The sequence below is a fragment of the Oryx dammah genome, unplaced genomic scaffold, assembly GCF_014754425.2.
Source record: "Oryx dammah isolate SB20612 unplaced genomic scaffold, SCBI_Odam_1.1 HiC_scaffold_11, whole genome shotgun sequence".
Lineage (NCBI taxonomy): Eukaryota > Metazoa > Chordata > Mammalia > Artiodactyla > Bovidae > Oryx > Oryx dammah.
Window position 1 is genome coordinate 41,318,295 of NW_024070195.1, and position 20,415 is coordinate 41,338,709.

At 53.7% G+C, this 20,415-nt stretch overlaps 1 protein-coding gene across 2 annotated transcripts in view; it reads right to left on the reverse strand.

Moving 5' to 3' along the window:
• The window catches only part of PPARD (peroxisome proliferator activated receptor delta), an 88,924-nt gene that overhangs the window by 6,439 nt on the left and 62,070 nt on the right, over nt 1–20,415 (reverse strand). For both annotated transcript variants that reach the window (XM_040249857.1, XM_040249856.1), the window contains exon 3: nt 8,140–8,370. In XM_040249857.1, coding sequence (XP_040105791.1) covers nt 8,140–8,269 — 130 coding nt within the window. In that variant the 5' untranslated portion in view covers nt 8,270–8,370. The remainder of the gene's footprint in view (nt 1–8,139; nt 8,371–20,415) is intronic.

Consider the following 20,415-nt stretch of genomic DNA (forward strand, 5'->3'; position numbering starts at 1 on the left):
GAGGTCTGTGGACACACAACAAAAGGTGAGGTCTGTGGACACACAACAAAAGGTGAGGTCCGCAGACACACAGCACAGGGCGGGGTCTGCAGATACACACACAGGGTGGCTTCACATCCTGCCAGGCCTAGGGGCCTGGGGAGGTGACCAGAGCCCTCAGGGGAGCATAGGTGGTGAGAAGACACCTATGAATCACAGTCTTGGCTCAGCCACTTAAGGGCTACGTGACCTCTGAGAGTCAAACTTTCCAAGGTTCAGTCTCTTCACCTAGAATGTGGGGTTAATGACAGCTTCTCTGGGAGGAGGGTGAATGTGTCCAAAGCCTTTCCCCCAGATCTGACACCCTGCAGTTGTTCCAGAAATTCTGCTCACTATCTGGCCTGGGCAGACTCACCACTGGTGGAGAGGGCATGGGGGATGGCTGTGTTTTGGGAGGACGGCAGCAAGAGGGAAAAAGCAGACAGATTCTCTTAGACTGTCCTGAGGAAGTGGCTCCCTGGTTTACAAGGCTCCACTGGTTGGGCCCATGGGAGATGGTGTGCGGCATGGTTTGCGGGGGCTTCAGAAGTGCCCCCACCCCAGAAGTCTGATTCCTGCATGGACTCCAGAGATGCTGTGAAGAGTCTCTCAAGAAGCTCAAGTTCATTCCCATGAAATTTCTTGCTTGACTGAGCAGAGAAAGCAGAAGTCTCAATCACATTGACCGGGCAGCAGGCTGAACTTCCTTGAGTGTTTTCCTATTACTAATAAAGGCACAGACGTCTGAGCCCCGGATTGAGAGTGTCAGTGAGGAAAGCAGTTGGCCACAGGGGGCTTCAGGGTATTAGTGCTGCCAGCTGACTCACTAAGGAGTGCTAGGGGCCTCTCCTGAACGCCTCCTTGGATGCTCAGAAACGAGCCCTCCCCGGCAAGGGGGCCTGACTGAGCCCCAGCACAAAGCTGCTTCGTGATGCCACGGATTGCCCGTCTCCCATGCCAGGCTAGCCCGACAGCCTGCCGTCCTCTGCCTTCTTCCCTGATGAATGCACACCCTCCTCAGGGGCAGGGGCCAAATCCCCAGAGCAGAGGAGCTGGGAGCAGACGGTGCTACGGGGAGACCCCAGCCATGGTGGTCAGCCCAGATGTAACGTGTTCCGGGCTGCCTTCTGCCCTCTCTACAGTACAGTCACTCTGCACAAGATCTTGATTCCTGGGACTTCCCTGGTCCCGTGGTTAAGATCTGCCTTCCAGTGCAGAGGATATGAGTTCAATCCCTGGCTGGGGAACTAAGATCCCACATGTCGTGGGGCAACTAAAGCGGGGTGCTGCAACTACTGAGCCCGAGAGCCACAATTAGACAGCCTGAGGGTGGCAACGAAGACCCTGCATGCCGCCACTAGACCTGATGCACCAAATAAACAAACAGACAGAGGGCTTCCCAGGTGGGCCAGTGGTAAACAAATCCGCCTGCCAGTGCAGCAGACGCGGGAGACACAGGTTCAATCCCTGGGTCGGGAAGATCCCGGGAGAAGGAAACAGCAGCCTGCAGCAGCTGCTCGCCTCCCGGCTGGGAGGGTAGGGGTGACACGGCCCCTGCTTCCTGAAAAGCCGGGCCGGTCACAGAGGCCAGGTGCTCCACGGGCTGCAGCTGTGCCGCTCAGCCTGAGGACAGGGGCGCTCACTGCGGGGGGCGGGGGGCCTAGGGGAGGGAGCCCTTCCGGTCTCAGGGACCCTTGAGTGCACTCAGAGTTGGGCGCCCCCATCAGGACGTAAGGGCCACAGGGCAGGGCCTCCATCTGCAGGGGTGCTGCTGCTGGATGTAGGGCAGGTGCCCGGTGACTCTGGACTGAGGGTCCTCCAGCCGCCTAGGCACCCGGGCCTCGGTGCCCTCTAGCTGGAGGGGCCGGGCAGGACCTGCCGCTCCTGCAGGGCATGGGATTCATGTCACCAGCTGCTGGGAGAAAACGAGACAACACGTGACGAGGCTCCGTGGAGACCTGCGCAGACGCGGGCAGGGAGGGTTTCGGCAGTTCCTCTCCATCTGTGGTCTGTGTGCGTGTTCGCTTTCCGGTGCTTCTCGTAAGCCGTGTTTCTTTTGTGATTTGCACGTCTGCCTCCCCCGCTAGCCTCGGCACGTCTCTACTCACATTCTCTTTGGATCTCGAAGGCCACCTCCTCCACTGAACCTGGGTTCACAGTGACCTATCACCCCAGGCTGCTCCCACCTCCCCATGAAGAGGGGCACTTCCTTGTCTGCGCTGTAGCTCTGGAGGGCTGGCAGGCGTCTGGTCGCTTGGTTGCTGCTGGCACGGCTTGTGGCAATGTCACCCTCTCTCTTCACTCAACAGACTTTTGCTGTGCACCTGCTGAGCGCAGAGCCGGAGTCTGACCCTGCCCTCAACCAGCAGAGGTGAGGAAACCAGGACCCAAGGTAGCGAGTGGCAAGGTTGGCTGGTGGCGGGGCAGGCAGCGAGGTGCAGGACTGCGGGGGTGCTGCTGCAAGGCGAGGGGGTCAGGGAATATGATTGCTCCCCTCTCTGGGCTCAAAGGTCAGGGCTTTGGACGACCCCCAACTTGGTTCCAGGTTCTCAGAAGCAGCAGGCCTGGTGTGGGAGGTGAGAATGGATTCAAGAGCCCTGTGGGCAGTTCAAGTCGGGGTCCAAGGCTCAGACCTAAGCTCTGTGCCCTGGGTGTGTCCCGTCTGCAAATGGAGTTGACAGCAGCGTCTGTCTAGAGTCATGGTGAGGAGCAAAGGAGTTAACAGAGAGCTCCTGGACCTTGGCAGTGCTGTGTAAATCTGCTTCGGTGAGGAGGGGACTTAATAAGGTTCTGCAGTTCCCAAGCCTGTGCCTACATGGCAGGGGCCAGGCCTTCTCCTTCCTCTGGCTGCTGGCTCCTCTTCTCCACGGCGTCACAGAAACCAAGACGGGGGCGGAGGGTCCTCTGCTTGTGAGGCCAGGAGAGCTCCAAACAAGACTGGGTGCCCCTGCTCCGCCTGCCCTGCTCCGCCTGGAAGAAGCCAAGGTGCCAAGCCCTTGTACCAGCGATGCAGGCAGATCTCTGGATGGCAGGGAGAGGCCCCAGTGAGTATCCCAGGGGTGGTGGGGAGCAGTCAGGAGAGCTGCAAACTGGCCTGGGGGGAGAGAGGTGCAGGGCAGTGCCGGCGCCCAGGTGCGTCCGCCAGGTGGTAGAAGGCCACGGGGAGGCGGGGAGGCCTGGAGCAGGAGTGCTGGGAGGGCACCAGCTCCCCGCCCCACCTGTGTGATGGGGGAAGAGAACACGGCAGAAAGGGGCCGGGAGCTGAGGGGCGGGCTTGCTGCAGGGAACCGGTGTATTGGGTATTCCTGTCACTGCATGGTGAGCTTTCCAAAGATAAAGTTCTGTTTCTTCCCTGTTCACCACCTGGCTTAAAAGTTTATTCTCCAACCGTCACCATATCTTACCCCAAAGTGATAATGGCAGAATGTTCCCCACTCAAGGGACCCACTTCTGAAGGCTCCTTGCCCACCCATGATCTCCCCACGGGAGAATCCCAGGGAGAGAGGAGCCTCGCGAACCGCAGTCCACGGGGTCACAAAAGGGTCAGACATGACTGAGCAATTGAGCATGAACATCATTTCAAACCACCCTGGGAGTCAGTAACTGCCACCATTTAAAGATGAGGGGACCGCGGCCCAGGAAGTTATGGGTTTTGTCCAAGGTGCAGTACATGGTAGGACTTGGACTGGACCCTCAATCTGAGAACCCCTGCAAGGGCTACGTGTTTAATGCACGCCCAGTGTGTCAGGACCTCCACTGGATGCTTCACGCATCAGCCTCATGTGACCCATGCAACAACCCTTTAAGCAGGTCTTCTTAAGACTCTTTCATAGGTGAGGAAACAGGCTCAGAAGGCTAGGTGATGTGCTGACAGGGGCTAATTCTGGGTCAGCTCGGCCAGGCTAGGTACCCATGAAATCCAGTATTTGGTCAAATCCAGTCTAACATGTTACTGTGAAGGTATTTTTTGATATGACTGCTATTTAAGTCACGACTCCCCACAATGTGAGAGGCCCCTGCCGGTCAGCTAAGGGCCTTAGGAAGATGGGATCAAGGCCTCCACAAGGCAGAAGGAATGCTGCCTGCAGGCTGCTTCCGACTCGAGCTCCATCATCACTGCCCCTAGGCCTCCAGCCTGCTGGCCTGCCTGCAGAATCTCAAGTTGCCAATCGTCATAATTACATGATCCAATTCCTTAAAATAAATCTCTCTCTCTACACACACACACGCACGCACGCACGCGCACACACACATTCTCACTCACTCTTGGTTCTTTCTCCACAGAACCCTAACACTGTGGCAGACTAAGAATTATAACTCAGAACCCCCAGGGCTGAGCTCTGACCCCCAGCACTGGATGACCACCCATACCTACGTATGCGTGCATGTGTGTACTTGTGTTCATAACTACTAATCAATAGTTTGTGACTAGGATCAGTGAGATGAGTCACTGCCGAATGTATTACTGGAGTGTTTGCGCTCAGCATCACGCAGAGAGTGAAGTATCAGTTGCACCATCTCTGATTACAAGTTCAGCAAACAGACACGACTGGCCTTACTCACGTCATCGCCCCCCCACCCCACCCCACCCCCGCCTGTCTATCTAGTCTCCATCGCTGGAGGCATGCTGTTGTCAGAGCTGGGAGGGCAGCCCAGAGGGAACAGCCCTGTCTATTTACTTTGCTGGTAGAGCCCCCACAGCAAACAGCTTCTGAAGACAGGGCCAGTTCTGTGGAACTCTGGGGCTGGGCGACCCGGCAGTCTCCTGTTCGCCTGGCCTGCGGGCTCCTCAGGGCAGGTACCCAGCTGAGCCCTCCCCTGGATTGCCAGCCCCTGCGGACCCCCGTCAGGCACTGCTGAGTGAGAGGAAGTGCCAAGGCTGGGAGGAAGGATACTCTGTCTCCCTCAGTCCTGCGCGGAGACCCCTGACCTCCTCCTTGGGGTGTGACTGGGAGGTTCATCACTGCTGCCAGAGGGGAGGGGGCAGGAGAGGAGGGTGAGGGCTGGCTCAGCGCCCCCGCCGGCTGAGGACTCGGGCACGGGCACGCGAGCGTCCTTGCTGCTGAGTGCTCACATGAGGCCTGTCCTGCCCACCTCCTGGAAGCAGGGGTGCTTGGCGGGTGCTGAGCTCAGTACAGAGGTGCACAGCGTCAGCGCAGAACCTCTGGGGGGGTCAGAGGGAGCCAAACTATGAGGCCTGCCTGCTGTTTCAGGGGTTGAGACGGCACTTCATCCTCTTGGGGTCGTCCCTAAGGGGATGCCAGAGGTCAAAGTCACAGACTCACGGGAGGAACAGGGAACTGGCAGGTGCTGGCACAGCCAGGGCCAGTCACACGCCACCGTGACTCCTCACCCACTGGCCCTTGAGATGGGCAGGACTTCTGGCCACACCACGCAGTGTCCCCGACCGGGGATCGAACCCAGGCCACCAGGGTGAAAGCCGGAAACCCTGACCACAAGGCCACCAAGGAAGCTCCAGGACGCAGCCTTAAAGGGTGAACAGACTGAGACTGGAGAGGTGAGGCCCTTTCCAGAGGCCCGCGGTCCAGACTGGCAGACCTGGGGCTCCTGCCCTGGGCGCTGGGCTCCCCAATGCAAGAAGCTCTGCTCCCGGGGCCCCTCACCTGCTGGCTGCTTTGTTTTATTTTTAAGAAAACAACAACCAGTTTATTTCACCCATTTAAAGAAAGCGATTCATTTGCTTTTTAAGTTATGAGACTGCTGCAGGCTTGCTGGGAAAAACATGTAAGGGCACGCATGCGGAGCGTGACAGATGCCCCCCTCCACAATCCTACCCCTCCAAGCAGCCCCCAGTCCTCGGGCTGTTCTATCCCAGTGCCTTCCGAGGTACATGAGGATTTTTAAACAGTGGGATCCTCAAGCAGTTGGGAGCTTACTTCCCTGTCAGTGTATACAGACCTACTTCAGTCTTCCTACCGGCCGCACGGCACCCCACTGCACGGCTCTCCCACAGTTTACATACCAGCTCCCCACACATGGGTGCTTTCCAATTTTCTGCTATCATGAACGGCGTGGCTGTGGATGAGTGCGGAAATCTCTGTGCACCCTGAGCGAGTATTTACACTGGATACATTCCTCAAAGAGGAGTTGTAGGACCGAAGCAGCACATGCTCAGAAGTGCTGGCCTGCACCGCCAAGCCGCCCTCCCCGCCTCGGGGGCTGCAAGGCCAGCCTGGTCCTCGCCACCAAACTCACACGCTAAATGACATCTCATGTGAAGAGCCCTTATTTGGCTGTCTAGTAGACTGAAAAATGTTTCCTGTTTTCTGGCCATTTGTCTGTCTGTCCTACCATCAACTGCCTGCTCCTGCTTTTCTGGTGGGGGGGCTTGCCTTTTAGAATTTTACATGCTATGGCTTTCACTTAAGTGATTAGGTTAAACAATCCTCTCCTGTTTCAATTACCAAACAGGTAGTTCTTTCTACTGCCAAGTCATCCATTTATTGATACACAGACTCTACTAAACGCCACATCGTACACAGCACTGTGAGACTGGCTGGGCACATTCTGCCCCAGACACCTCCCTGTGAGCCCAAAAACCCATCAGCTCCCCAAGACTCCATCACCTCACTTGCCTCGCCTGCTTCTGCACCAGCTACCACATGCTGCTCTGCATGTGAACAGGCTACCACTTGGGTATATGGTCCCCCAAGGTGTGCAAGAACCACGGGACAGGACACCATGCTGGTAACTTCTCCGTGCCCGGGGAGGGTGTGGGCCAGGGTAGGCAGTGAGGCCACCGACCCCGAAGCCCTCTCTTCCCCTTCTCTCTTCCCTGGGGTCCTTGGTGACATCTCTTGCTCCTTTTTAGCCCCAAGTGTCTCCCCTCTGCCTCCGAACCCTCCGTGCCTATCTCCAGTTCAGACACTGTGGGCTGTTAGCTCTGCGGGACAAGACGGCTGCAGGTTTAGCCAGTCTTCTCTTCTGAGGAAGGTTGTTCTGCAAAGCCATCCCAGGAACCAGCCACCCAACAGGGAGCAGGTGACCCTCGGGGCGGGGGGACACCCTCTCTTGGGGCCTGAAGTCACAGCAGCGTACTTCCCTCATGCCTGGGTGTCTGGTGGGACCAGAGGGACGGGCCAATGGCTCTCCAGTCACCCTGCCCCAGCCTGTGCCCCGAGGAGGAGGAACCTCTACAAAAGCCGGGCTCCTGCTGTGCAGGTTCAGAGCAGTGTGACCCAGGGATCCCAGGCCTCTTGTAGCTGTGGGCTCAGGTGGGGGCCAGTCCGACCTCAACAGCCCCCGTCTGCCCTACCTCAACTCCGGACCCCATCCACCTCCTTCTCCCCATGCAGACCCAGGGGGCCAGAGCCATCTCTGTGGGGCCAGCCCGCTCCTCTGCCCACATCACCACTTGCAGGTGGGATCCCCTGCAGCTGAAACCAGCAGCGAGGTCAGGATGCCCCTCCGGGCAGCACCCTCTGTGGGAAGGGAGCAAGCAGCACTCGGGTGGAGGGGGCGGAAGAGGGCTGGGGTGAGGCAGCAGGGAGAGCCAGGGGCTGAGAGGGGGCGTCCAGGAGACCTTGGTGGTGGACCCAGCATCAGGACGATGAGAGGAGGAGGATGACGGAGTGGCCCAAGGTGCCAGAGGAAGGCGTCTGCACTGGTGCTGGCAGTGGATACCGGGGAACCAGCAAGCGAGGCAAGAGAAGCTAAATTCCGGCCATTCTCACTAACTGCTTAGCATCTGCCTAATTGCAAAGCACCCTGATGACGTGTAACTAGCACCAGATGAACTGAGTTGTGTATTCTGTCTAAGCCTAATCATCACATGTACAGGTGATCTTTCTGGATATTGCTGATGCACGTTTCTCCTGGGCCCCTTGTAGTATGAGAGATGGAATATCAACAGCAACACGCATTACAAACGCTGACTCGTTCAATTCCCACAAAAGCCTGCGTGTACACCTGCTGTAACCCGTGTTCTACAGGAAGAAGGGAGACAACTCGCCCAAGACCCTGCAGCTGATGAGCAGCAGAGCTGGGGTGTGGCCCCGGGCTGCCCGGCTCCGGCCCTTACCCACTCTGCCCCCTGCCCCCTACGATGACGCTGTTTGCAGTGGGCCAGGCCCCCCGTCTGCGTCCCCGGCACCCCCTCACCTGTGTAGCTGCTGGAAGGAAGTGAGTGCTCTGGTCCCCCGTTGAGCTCTGGGGCTCCTTCTGTATTTGCCGCTTCCTCTTTCTCCTCCTCTGGCCGGGCCTCAGGGGCTTCCTCCCGGGGCTGCTCCATGGCTGACTTCCCCTGGGCGCCACGCCTGCAGGCCCGGTCATAGCTCTGGCATCATCTGGGTCTGAACGCAGACGGATCTCTACAGGGCAGTTCCCGTCAGCCTGGACGAAGGGGAAGACAGGAAGAGGTTGGGGAAGATGAGTAGGTGACAGAGTGGGAATGGGTGGGGAGAGGAGCCCCCACCCGGGAGGGGCACGTCCTGCTGCCCCCGCTGGGGCAGGAGTGCCTCAGGCCTGCAGTGAGCCAGTCTCCACTCCTGGCATCACGGGTCACTGTGCCTCCACCCTTTGCCCACCTGGCTCTTGCAGCGGGTTTGTGGGCTTCAGAGCAGTCTCTGTGAGCCAGGTGTGGTGGGCGACGTGCCCCCGTGAATCCTTCCCCGCGCCCTGCTCTTTGAGCCTCCTGAGCCTGCAGGAGCCACATGAGAATGGCCTGAGGGCCTTTGTCAAATTCTCCAGCCCCTGCTGGAGGTCCTCATATGCATCAGGCCCCCAACCCCCATCCTGTCCCCACCAGGCCCAAGAATCATCTCTCTCCTAAGCACCTGGCCTGACGGCAGTGGATCCCAACCTTCCTGTCTCTGGGAGAAGGAAAAAGACACACTCCTTGCCCACTAGGCAAGCAGCTGACAGGTCTGCAACCAGACTGTCAGCCAAGAGCCACCAGGCAAGGGGCGATGCACACTGTCCCGGAATCTGGTGACCCCCATACGTCACCCTGGAGGAGGCAGTTCCAACCCCCAACCAGTCTTGTCCACAAATCACACATAAGTGAGGGGGAGTGAGGCCACGAGATGCGGGGAGAGTCCGGCAGGGAAGGCCTCTCGGGGATACAGCCTGAGAAGAGACGCGGAGCCGGCACACTGAGGAGTGGTGGGGAACCCCGCTGGCAGGGTGAGGGGCGCCACAGGGGAGAGAACTTGAAGGGATTGGCTGGGAGGGCGCTGAATCCTGGCATGCGCACTTCAAGCCACAGGGCGCGTGACTAGACCGGCCTGTGGCGGTGCAGACCTGGAAACTGACATCAGGAGAGACCTATCTCACGGAAATTCAAGCACCTTTGGAACCGCACCCTGGAAGTCCCCACAGGCAGCTCAGACTCAACCGATCCAAACAGAAGCCATGTTCTGGCCCTGAGCTGGCCTGGCCCTCCCCTCCTCTGGTAATCCCTACCTCTGTGACCCAGACGCCCACCACCCACCTATCAAAGCCGGAAAGTGGGAGCCACTCGAGACTCACCTCTCTCGCCTTGCTCTAGACTTGCAAACTTGGCTATACTGGAATCACTGGGGAGCTATCCTCATAGATTCTCATTCGACTGGTTTGGGAGCAGCTTGGCATCGGGATTTTTAATTCCCCTGGGGATCGTAATGCACAGCCAAGCTTGAGAACCCCTGTGCGGTAAATCGTTCCCTCTTAATCATTGCTTCCTACCAGGCCTCCATCTTCCCTTGTGTGGACTGACACAATGACCCTTAAATTGGTCTCCCAAAGGCAGCTTGGAAATTCGGCGCCAGACTCTAGGCGCCGGGGAGCTAGGAATCTGGAGTTGCGTGTGTGGGTGCACATTCACTGATAGGACAGCCGCAGGACGGAGCCCAGTTCACTAAAGACTGACATGCCACGGGGCGGGGCGCCGGAGGCGGAGACACTCAGGATGGTAGTGTGGCAGGGACAAGGCAAGGGCTGGGTTTGTTTTTTTTTGGGGGGAGGGTAGTCAACCATGTCAAATGCTGCAGAGTTTAAGGGTGATAAACAGATACATGGCCACTGAATTTGGTGACTGTGAGGTTATCTCTGACCTTGTTATACAAATTTCAACCAAATGGGTGGGATAGAAAGCAGGGCTCTGAAGATTAAGTGGCAGAAAGTAAGCTGGGACAGTGAAGGAGACTTATTGTTAAATGATTGTATCAGGGGAAAAAAATTTATAAGAGGATGTAGCTTGAAAAACTAGCAAAGCCACGAGGAGGTTTTTTGGAATAGAGGAGACTCGAGTAAGCTGTGGCTAAAGGAGAGGTCTTCTGAGAAAGACAGTCTGAAGATTCAAGGGGGAAGCCGGGGCCGAACGACTGATGGGAGGGGAATAACTCAAGGGCACAGGATGAGGAAAACACAGAAGCCGCAGCACTGTGTGTGTGGAGGGCGCTAGAGCTCGCGGGGAACAGCCTCACTGCTTAGCTACCCTGAGTATAAGGGATGGTTGTCTACTGAGAGTAAAGGACAGGACTTGAAGAAAGCAAGGAGGCTGCATGGAGGTAGGGGATTAACTGGAGAGAAATAAAAAGAATTACATAGAAAGGCTACGGTAAATAAACCAGTGAGGCACTGGCACAAGAGCAGATAATCACTGAAAGAGAACATACAAAGTCCACAAACAGATACAAACGCATACGGGACGGGACTTTAATGGTATAGAGATGGCACTCCAGGGAGAGACAGACTGAGAGAGTAACTCTGAAACAATACGTTGTGTGACACAGACAGCCGGGGGGGTTGCTGTGTGATACAGGGAGCTCAAATGCTATGACAGCCTAGGGGGCGGGAGGGGACACGTGGGCACCTGCGGCTGACTCATGTTGCTGTTTGACAGAAACTAACACGATAGAAGGCAACAGCACCCCACTCCAGTACTCTTGCCTGGAAAATCCTACGGACGGAGGAGCCTGGTGGGCTGCAGTCCATGGAGTCGCTGAGAGTCAGACACGACTGAGCGACTTCACTTACAATTTTCACTTTCATGCATTGGAGAAGGAAATGGCAAACCACTCCAGTGTTCTTGCCTGGAGAATCCCAGGGACGGGGGAGCCTGGTGGGCTGCCGTCTACAGAGTCACACAGAGTCAGACACGACTGAAGCAACTTAGCAGCAGCAGCAGCAGCAACACAAAAAAGCAATTATCCTCCAATTAAAAATAAATACATTTATTTTTTTTAAAAAGATGGCACTCCAAACCAAAAAGAAAAGACAGATTCTTCAGGAAATAATACGGGGACAACTGAGTAGCCATCTGGATCCCTACCTTATATCTTATACCAAGATAAGGTCCAAATAAATCAAAGGTTTTAACGTTAAAACAAAAATACATGAACTATATAAAAAGTGCTGAAAAGCTAAGTGAAGGAAAAGTGGAGATTGATACTAAAATCAACAAAACTTAATGGGTAAAAACTTATGGGTAAAAAAATTACAAATGCTATTTCATAAGAACACAAACTTACTACAAAGTAAAAAAAACAAAAAACAACAAAAAACTCCTCAGGAACTTCCATGGTCCAGGGGCTAAGGTCCGCATTCCCAACACAGGGGGCCTGGGTTTGACCCCTGGTCAAGGAACTAGTTCCCACATGCTGTAAACAACAGTTCCTGTGCTGCAACGAAGACCCAGCACAGCCAAACCCAGAAGAGAAAAAACAAAAACAGGTAACAGACTGGGATATATATTTGCAATTCATCAGACAAAGGGCTAACTGCTCTAAAATAGTTTCTAAAAATTAAGTAAAAGATCAGCAATCCAACCAAAAAATGGGCCCAAGATACAAAAAATATAGAAAAAAGGTATACATTTACTTCTTAAACATATGAAAACACACTCAACATCATTTATAAAAAGAGAAATACAAATTAAAACATCACTGAAATATACTTTTTCTTTTTTTGCCACACTGTGACAGCTTGTGAGGTTTTAGTTTCCTGACTAGGGACTGAACCTGGGCCCTTGGCAGTAAGAGTGCAAAGTGCTAACCACTGGACTGTCAGGGAATTCCCCGAAATATACTTTTTACAATCAGATTAAAACAAACACTAACACCTCTGTGGCTACGCACTTGGGGAAATACCATCTCACATGTCCCTTGTGGGAAAGCAAATTAGCACGACGTCTAAAGAGGGTTATTTGGCTACATCTTTTAAATTACTGGACACGTTCCCTTTGACCCAGAGATACCATTTCTAGGTTGTCTCTTACAGATATCCTTCCACTGAAGGATAACGACACACAGTATTAGCACAAGGTTACTCATTACAGAATTATTTGACTGGCATGGGTGGGGAACAAGTTAGATATCCATTAACAAGGGACAGCCATAAACAAGGATGATGATGTTTATGGACTGATATGGGAGTATCTCTAAGATATATTAATAAGAGAAGGTGGCAATTTGCAAAACGAAGAACTATACTTTATGCAAAAAAGATATACCGAAGCTGGATTTGATCTGATAAGATAGTGCTGGAAAGCTACATAAGAACTAGGAACACTGGTTGCTTCTGGGGGTTCAGTTCAGTTCAGTCACTCTGTTGTGTCCGACTCTTTGCAACCCCATGAATCGTAGCACGCCAGGCCTCCCTGTCCATCACCAACTCCCGGAGTTCACTCAGACTCACGTCCATTGAGTCAGTGATGCCATCCAGCCATCTCATCCTCAGTCGTCCCCTTCTCCTCCTGTCCCCAGTCCCTCCCAGCATCAGAGTCTTTTCCAATGAGTCAACTCTTCGCATGAGGTGGCCAAAGTACTGGAGTTTCAGCTTTAGCATCATTCCTTCCAAAGAAATCCCAGGGCTGATCTCCTTCAGAATGGACTGGTTGGATCTCCTTGCAGTCCAAGGGACTCTCAAGAGTCTTCTCCAACACCACAGTTCAGAAGCATCAATTCTTCGGTGCTCAGCCTTCTTCACAGTCCAACTCTCACATCCATACATGACCACAAGAAAAACCATAGCCTTGACTAGATAGACCTTCTGGGGGTCGGAGGGGGCTGAATGTCTGGGTCAGAGATTTTTCACTATAGCATTTTTTTTTTTAAATTTTGTTGGGGTATAGTTGATTTACAATGTTGTGTTACTACGATACCTTTTAAATTCTGAAATTTAAGCATGTTAACCTATCCTGAAAATAAATTGGAATGAAATGAAAAGGCAAAACTTACAAACAATAATGTGGAAGATGAGAGGACGTGATGAGCATTAAGCTGCTCAAGCCGTTTCTCAGGAGATAGCTGGAGATGCTGATGAACATTACAGTTCAGTCAAATGTACATGGAAAAGTTTCAAACCACTAAGACACTGTAAACAGAATGTATGATTTCCAAATTATTACAGCAGAATGGGAGAACTTGGGAGAAGTCGTGTAAAACTCTGGCTCTCTGACTGAGGAAGTCTCACTGACGGGAGCCTTAACAACTGCATGCAGCAGAGGATGGTGGACTGGTCTTGTGACAGAAAGGGCGCAGTGGTGGGAAAACTGGGAGGTCTCACGCCAAGTCTGCAGTTTGCTGATCCAGCTAGTATGAACAGTGCTGCACCAGCCTCCACTTCTCAATGTTGTAAGTGTGTCTGGTATACGGGAACTCTGTACAATCCTTTCAGCACGTCTATAACCCTAGATGTTTTCAACAGAGAAGGCAATGGCACCCTGCTCCAGTACTCTTGCTTGGAAAATCCTATGGATGGAGGAGCCTGGTGGGCTGCAGTCCATGGGGTCGCTAAGAGTCGGATATGACTGAGCGACCTCACTTTCACTTTTCACTTTCATGCATTGGAGAAGGAAATGGCAACCCACTCCAGTGTTCTTGCCTGGAGAATCCCAGGGACGGGGGAGCCTGGTGGGCTGCTGTCTATGGGGTCGCACAGAGTCAGACACGACTGAAGTGACTTAGCAGCAGCAGCAGCAGACTTTTTCAAAATACAGGTTGAAAAAAAAAACTAACTTAAAAAATCTGGCTTTCTTGTTTCTCTTAAAAATTAAGCAGACCTGGCCAATGCACGCACTCCTGGGCTGCTTCCCTCATTCACGAAGCATGAACTGCGGCCCTAACTTGCAGGGATGGGAGTCTGGCTAGTATACACTGGTTCCTCAAGGACCACTCTCTGATCATTCCTGGGCACTCAACCTGGGAATCACTGGACCTAGAGCGAGGGAAGTGCTCAGAGGCGCAGCTGCTGCCACGTGACCCTGACTGATGAGCGAGTGGCCACCTGGGGCAGTCACCCCCAGGTGCTACGGATTCCAGCTCCCCTTATTTCACACTGAGCCCTCCCACCTTCCTTGGATCAGCTATGTGCCTAGCTACACACTCAATTTCCCACGCTGTCCAACAGTTACAGTGCCCAGGTGACGATTCTGACCAACCATATGCAAACAGAAATCTGCTAGGAGGGTTTGCTGGAAACACGAGCCTGAGAAGACAGCTCCAGAGGGTGAGGCTCAAAGTAGGAAGGAGCTGCTGGGTCGCCACAGCATTGCAGAGCTTCGGAACTAGCCCTGGAACATTGGTCTCCAGACCACTTATTAGGTGGAAAAATTAAATGCTAATATCCCAAGGCCCTGTTTGCCAGATTTCAGTTTCGTGCAGTTGAACACAGCCCCAGTTGACACAGCAGCAGGACAGAAGAGGAGAGTGGGAGCATGGGGAGGGTGGTGCCAGCGCGGGAAAGGACCTCAGTGACCACCCAGAGCAGTGTGCGCCTCTCCTGGCACGTAAGAAACCCTCGACAGAAACTAGCGAGTAACCAAACAACGAGGACCGGAGACATGGATTCCTCACGCTTCACAGAATGAAAGAGCCTGGAGGTGGGGAGGGCAGGCCGGGTGAGGGGCGAGACCTCCAGCCAGGCTCGTGGCTGAGGCATCTAGGAGGCTTCTGACGAGCAGCGTCGGGGGCTACGCCACACGGTGACGGGGCGGGCAACGGGACCTCCGTGAGCCCCAGGCGTGCTGGGGGCCTTGACCACACAAATGAGTGCATGAGGCCGATCGGAACAGACTGCTTTGGGATCTGTGCAGACGGGGTGTCGGTGGAGACAGGGAAACCCCACAGGGCCATGAGGACCAGGGCCCCTTTGGAGGAGGAAAAACCACCCTTCCCCGTAGAGATACTTTGCACCCTCCGAGGGACCCCACGGCACAGGACAGAGTTCGCTGTCAGGACTGACCCTGGAGGTGGGCAGGAGCTGACCGAGGTCCCTCCGCGGGGCAGGCTTGGCCCAGTCCTCACAACCACACCTCCCCCCGCAACCCTGGCCAAGGCCAGCCCCAGGGGCTCCCCTGGGCAGATGAACAAAGAGACCAAAAGCGCAGGCTCACCCAACCTGACAAGCGTCTCTCAGAGAACACACCGGAGGATCCAGCAGAGGACCGCAGGCTGCAGACCACGGGGCCCGAGTTCGGCTGGCCTCCTAGGAGCTGTGAGCGCGAGGCCGCCTTATGCACCGCACAGCCCCGAGCCCCGGCGTCCTGCCCGCAGACCCGCTGGGAGAACATTCTTTCACCATGACCAGAGGAGCTCTTCTCAGGTTCTGGGGGGGGCAAGTGGTGGCCTCCTGGAATCAGATGCGATTCTGGGCTCTGGCTAGAGTTCAGGGCTTGGGGCCGGGGTCTCTGGATTCCAGGCGGATGTCCCTGCCGAGTCTGGAGCTGTCCCTCAGCCCGTGACAGCTGAGGGGGAGCTGCAGTATGGCTGTTCTAAAACCCACAAACACAGCAGTGCCTTGGGGCTGCTGTTCACTCAGATGTAACCCTAATATGCGGCCCATCCCTGCAATCTGCCAGAAGCCGTCCACTGTCACGCAGCCCTGGTTGTTCCGTCTGCAGCAAGGTCTGCCCTCTGCCCAGCAGCCAAGGCCACCCTTCCCCCTGAGCCCAGGCCCACAAGCTGGGTTTTTGCAGGTAGCCGCCACCCCACGCACCACTCCTCCTGCAATAAACCCGGTTCCCTTCTTCCTTTCTTCGGCCCTGGGACTAAAAATAGCACCAGGCACTAGGTTTAACATTTATGTGGCCGAGAAACCTTGGTCTTTGCTGTTGCCACCCCCAGCACTGTGCCAGGGCCAGACACCCTCTCCCTGGGACACAGCTTGGCCCCACTTGAGAAGCTGGTGTTGCCCTCCAACAGGACATGGGTCCTGCAGCCACAATGAGAGGGGTGCTGCTCTGCGGCCCTTGGACAGAAAATGAAGTCTCCATCAAAAGAAACTCTCATGAAACAAACACCTGGGCTTCTCATCCTGGCCTGCACACACACTCAGGCAAGCCTGTTAAGCAAACATCCTGCCCTCTTGCCCCTTCTGGGAGCTAAAGTTGGGCGGGCGGCACCACTCCATCCATTTCGCACGTGGCAGGCAGACTTCCTAGGCAGAGGGAGTGAGCAATTTACCCCCAATGGCCCAGAGCTCCAGAGAGGCCTGATATGGAGCCTGAGCAACCAAGCCACCTGGGACCCTAATTCTCCTACCAAGTCATCCCCAGGAAATAGCACTCCCTGATGCCAGCAGCAGGCTGAATGCTCTGAGGAGGGTCAGCCCGTGTCCTCGACCCACTCAGCTGTGGTGCATCCAGTTCAGCAAGGGCTCAGTACACACCAGGCTGTGGGTATGCTGACACATCTCCCCCTCAAAACAGCTCTAAGAGTCCGGTGATGTCCGCTTCAGTTCAGTTCAGTCGTTCAGTCGTGTCCGACTCTTTGTGACCCCATGGACTGCAGCACACAAGGTCTTCCTGTCCATCACCAATTCCCGGAGTTTACTCAGACTCACGTCCATTGAGTCGGTGATGCCATCCAACCATATCATCCTCTGTCATCCCCTTCTCCTCCTGCCCCCAATCCCTTCCAGCATCAGGGTCTTTTCCAATAAACCAGTTCTTTGTATCAGGTGGCCAAAGTATTGGAGCTTCAGCATCAGTCCTTCCAATGAATATTCAGGACTGATTTCCTTTAGGATAGAGTGGCTGGATCTCCCTGCAGTCCAAGGCACTGGACTGGAGACTCTCAAGAGTCTTCTCCAACACCACAGTTCAAAAGCATCAATCCTTCAGCACTCAGCTTTCTTTCTAGTCCAACTCTCACATCCATACACGATTACTGGAAAAACCATAGCTTTGACTTGACAGATCTTTGTTGGCAAAGTAATTCTCTGCTTTTTAATATGCTATCTAGGTTGGTCATAGCTTTTCTTCCAAGGAGTAAGCGTCTTTTAATTTCATGGCTGCAGTCACCATCTGCAGTGATTTTGGAGCCCCCCAAAATAAAGTCTCTCACTGTTTTCATTGTGTCCCCATCTATTTGCCATGAAGTGATGGGACTGGATGCCATGATCTTAGTTTTCTGAATGTTGAGCTTTAAGCCAACTTTTTCACTCTCTTCTTTCACTTTCATCAAGAGGCTTTTGAGTTCCTCTTCACTTTCTGCCATAAGGGTGGTGTCATCTGCATATCTGAGGCTATCGATATTTCTCCTGGCAATCTTGATTCCAGCTTGTGTTTCATCCAGCCCAGGATTTTGCATGATGTACTCTGCATATAAGTCAAATAAGCAGGGTGACAATATGCAGCCTTTCCCGATTTGGAACCAGTCTGTTGTTCCATGTCTGGTTCTAACTATTGCTTCTTGATCTGCATACAGATTTCTCAGGAGGCAGGTAAAGTGGTCTGGTATTCCTATCACTTGAAGAATTTTCCAGTTTGTAGTGATCCACACAAAGGCTTTGGCATAGTCAATAAAGCAGACGTAGATGTTTTTTGAACTCTCTTGTTTTCTCGATGATCCGACAGATGTTGGCAGTTTGATCTCTGGTTCCTCTGCCTTTTCTAAATCCAGCTTAAACATTTGGAAGTTCACGGTTCACGTACTGTTGAAGACTGGCTTGGAGAATTTTAAGCATTACTCACTCTGCTAGCATGTGAGATGAGTGTAATTGTGCAGTCGTTTGAACATTCTTTGGCACTGCCCTTCTTTGGGATTGAAATGTAAACTGACCTTTTCCAGTCCTGTGGCCACTGCTGAGTTTTCCAAATTTGCTGGCATATTGAGTGCAGCACTTTCACAGCATCATCTTTTAGGATTTGAAATAGCTCAACTGGAATTCCATCACCTCCACTAGCTTTGTTCATAGTGATGCTTTGTAAGGCTCACTTGACTTCACACTCCAGGATGTCTGGCTCTAGGTGAGTGATCACACACACCATTGTGGTTATCTGAGTCATGAAGATCTTTTTCGTACAGTTCTTCTGTGTACTCTTGCCGCTTCTTCTTAATGTCTTCTGCTTCTGTTAGGTCCATACCATTTCTGTCCTTTATTGAGCCCATCTTTGCATGAAATGTTCCCTTGGAATCTCTAATTTTATTGAGATCTCTAGTCTTTCTCATTCTATTGTTTTCCTCTATTTCTTTGCATTGATCACGGAGGAAGGCTTTCTTATCCCTCCTTGCTATTCTTTGGGACTCTGCATTCAAATGGGTATATCTTTCCTTTTCTCCTTTGCCTTTTGCTTCTCTTCTTTTCTTAGCTATTTGTAAGGCCTCCTCAGACAGCCATTTTGCCTTTTTGCATTTCTTTTTCTTGGGGATGGTCTTGATCCCTGCCTCCTGTACAATGTCATGAACCTTCGTCCATAGTTCTTCAGGCACTCTATCAGATCTAGTCCCTTGAATCTATTTGTCACTTCCACTGTATAACTGTAGGGGATTTGATTTAGATTATACCAACAGGTGCTGTTATTATCTCCATTTAACTAATGAGGAAACTGTGGCACAGAGAGGGAAAGTAATCGAGTCAAAGTCACACAGTAACTGGAAAAGCAGGATCTGAGACCAGGCTGGTTGGCTCCAGTCTTAATCATTATACTGTGGGCTGCGCATGTGGTGCTGGGTTTGCTTTGGACCAAAGCTGGTGTGCTCCTGCCCTGTTAGATCTGTGAGCCTCAGTCTGGAACGCCATCCCCGCCTCTAGCTAAGGGTTACCTTCCTTCCAGAGCTGCTTGCACCTCCTTCTTTAGGGAGCTCACCTTCACTAGCCCCACCTGGTCTTTTCTACTGCAACCCTGAGCCAGGCCCTCCAGATCTGCGGTTACCGCACTGAACTGCAACATCTGTTAGCTGGTTTGTTCTCACCATGTAATCAGTTTCCAGTAATGCCTTCCATCTATCTTGCAGAGTTAGGTCCCCAGCACTTGGCACAGTGCCTGGCACTTAATGGGTGTTCAGCATACACTCATTGAATGAATAAACAGAGCAAAAACATTAACCTCAGCCACACCATGTCCAGTTGTAAGAGCTGCCACTATATCTGTTCTCACCCATCGCTGCCCTTGAGATGCACTGCCCCGCAGCCTTGTGTGTCAGGCCTGGGGTCAAACCCTGGCTCTGCTCCTCCCTCTCTGCGACCTGGGGGAGACACCAACCCCTGCTTCTCAGCCCTAAAGCTGGGGTATGACCACTTAATCTGGGTGGCCATCGTGCAGAGAAGACAACCACACAGCAAATGCTTAACAGGCAACAAACGGGCTGTGGCTGCTGCCACCTCAGGGGCTGGCACGGAGTGAGCAGTATTCCAGTGTGGACAAGTGCTGGCCTCTGGAGTTCCAGGGACCTACACCCTGAATTTCCCAATTCCCTGTCTTGCAATCAACCGTGAGAAGGGAGTGCTGATGGGGCCCGCCCTGCTCTGGGTCTGGGCTTCTTTCAGAGCCTCTGCCCCCACCCGGCCCTTGGGAAGACCCAGTCACTGCATTTCATCCTTCCCTCACTGTAGAGGTGGGGAGTGGACCTCTGGGTCAGCGGTGAGACAGCCCATGGGAGCAGGGCCTGGCTGCTTGGCTCCAAGCTTCCCTCTCAATCATTAACCTGGTGCTGACCCAGTGCCCTGGTTTTCCAGACCAGCAGCTCCATGGTGCTCTCTGCTCCCATTCGTCAGCCCAGGTCACCCCACTCCCCTCCGGGCACTGTGGCCTTGGAATCCCTGGAGGCAAAGACCAAGGAATGAGGGGTTGATCCTGTTCAGAGCCTGTGGGAACCAGAGGAGGCCAGCCAGCCACCCCTCCCCCACCATTCTAGAATTTTTCCAGTTCCATCAAGAGTTAGCCCATCAGCCGTGTGGAACGGAGCTAAAGCTATAATAAAACGAGACCTCAAGGAGCCACAGAGGAGGTGCTCAGATAAGAGGTCAGAGTAGGCAGGACAGCTCCCCAGGCAGGACCAGGGGGAGGCCTGGGGGCAGCCAGCTCTGGGCCCTCAAGCCTGGCATGGGTCAGGGCGCTGAGCTGCCCCGTGCGTCACCACGGAGGACCAAGGAGATGCTGCGAGTCCAGGCTTCACAGACAGCAGAACCGCAAGGATGTCAAGACACACGCACAGTGGGAAGGAGGTTCAGGAG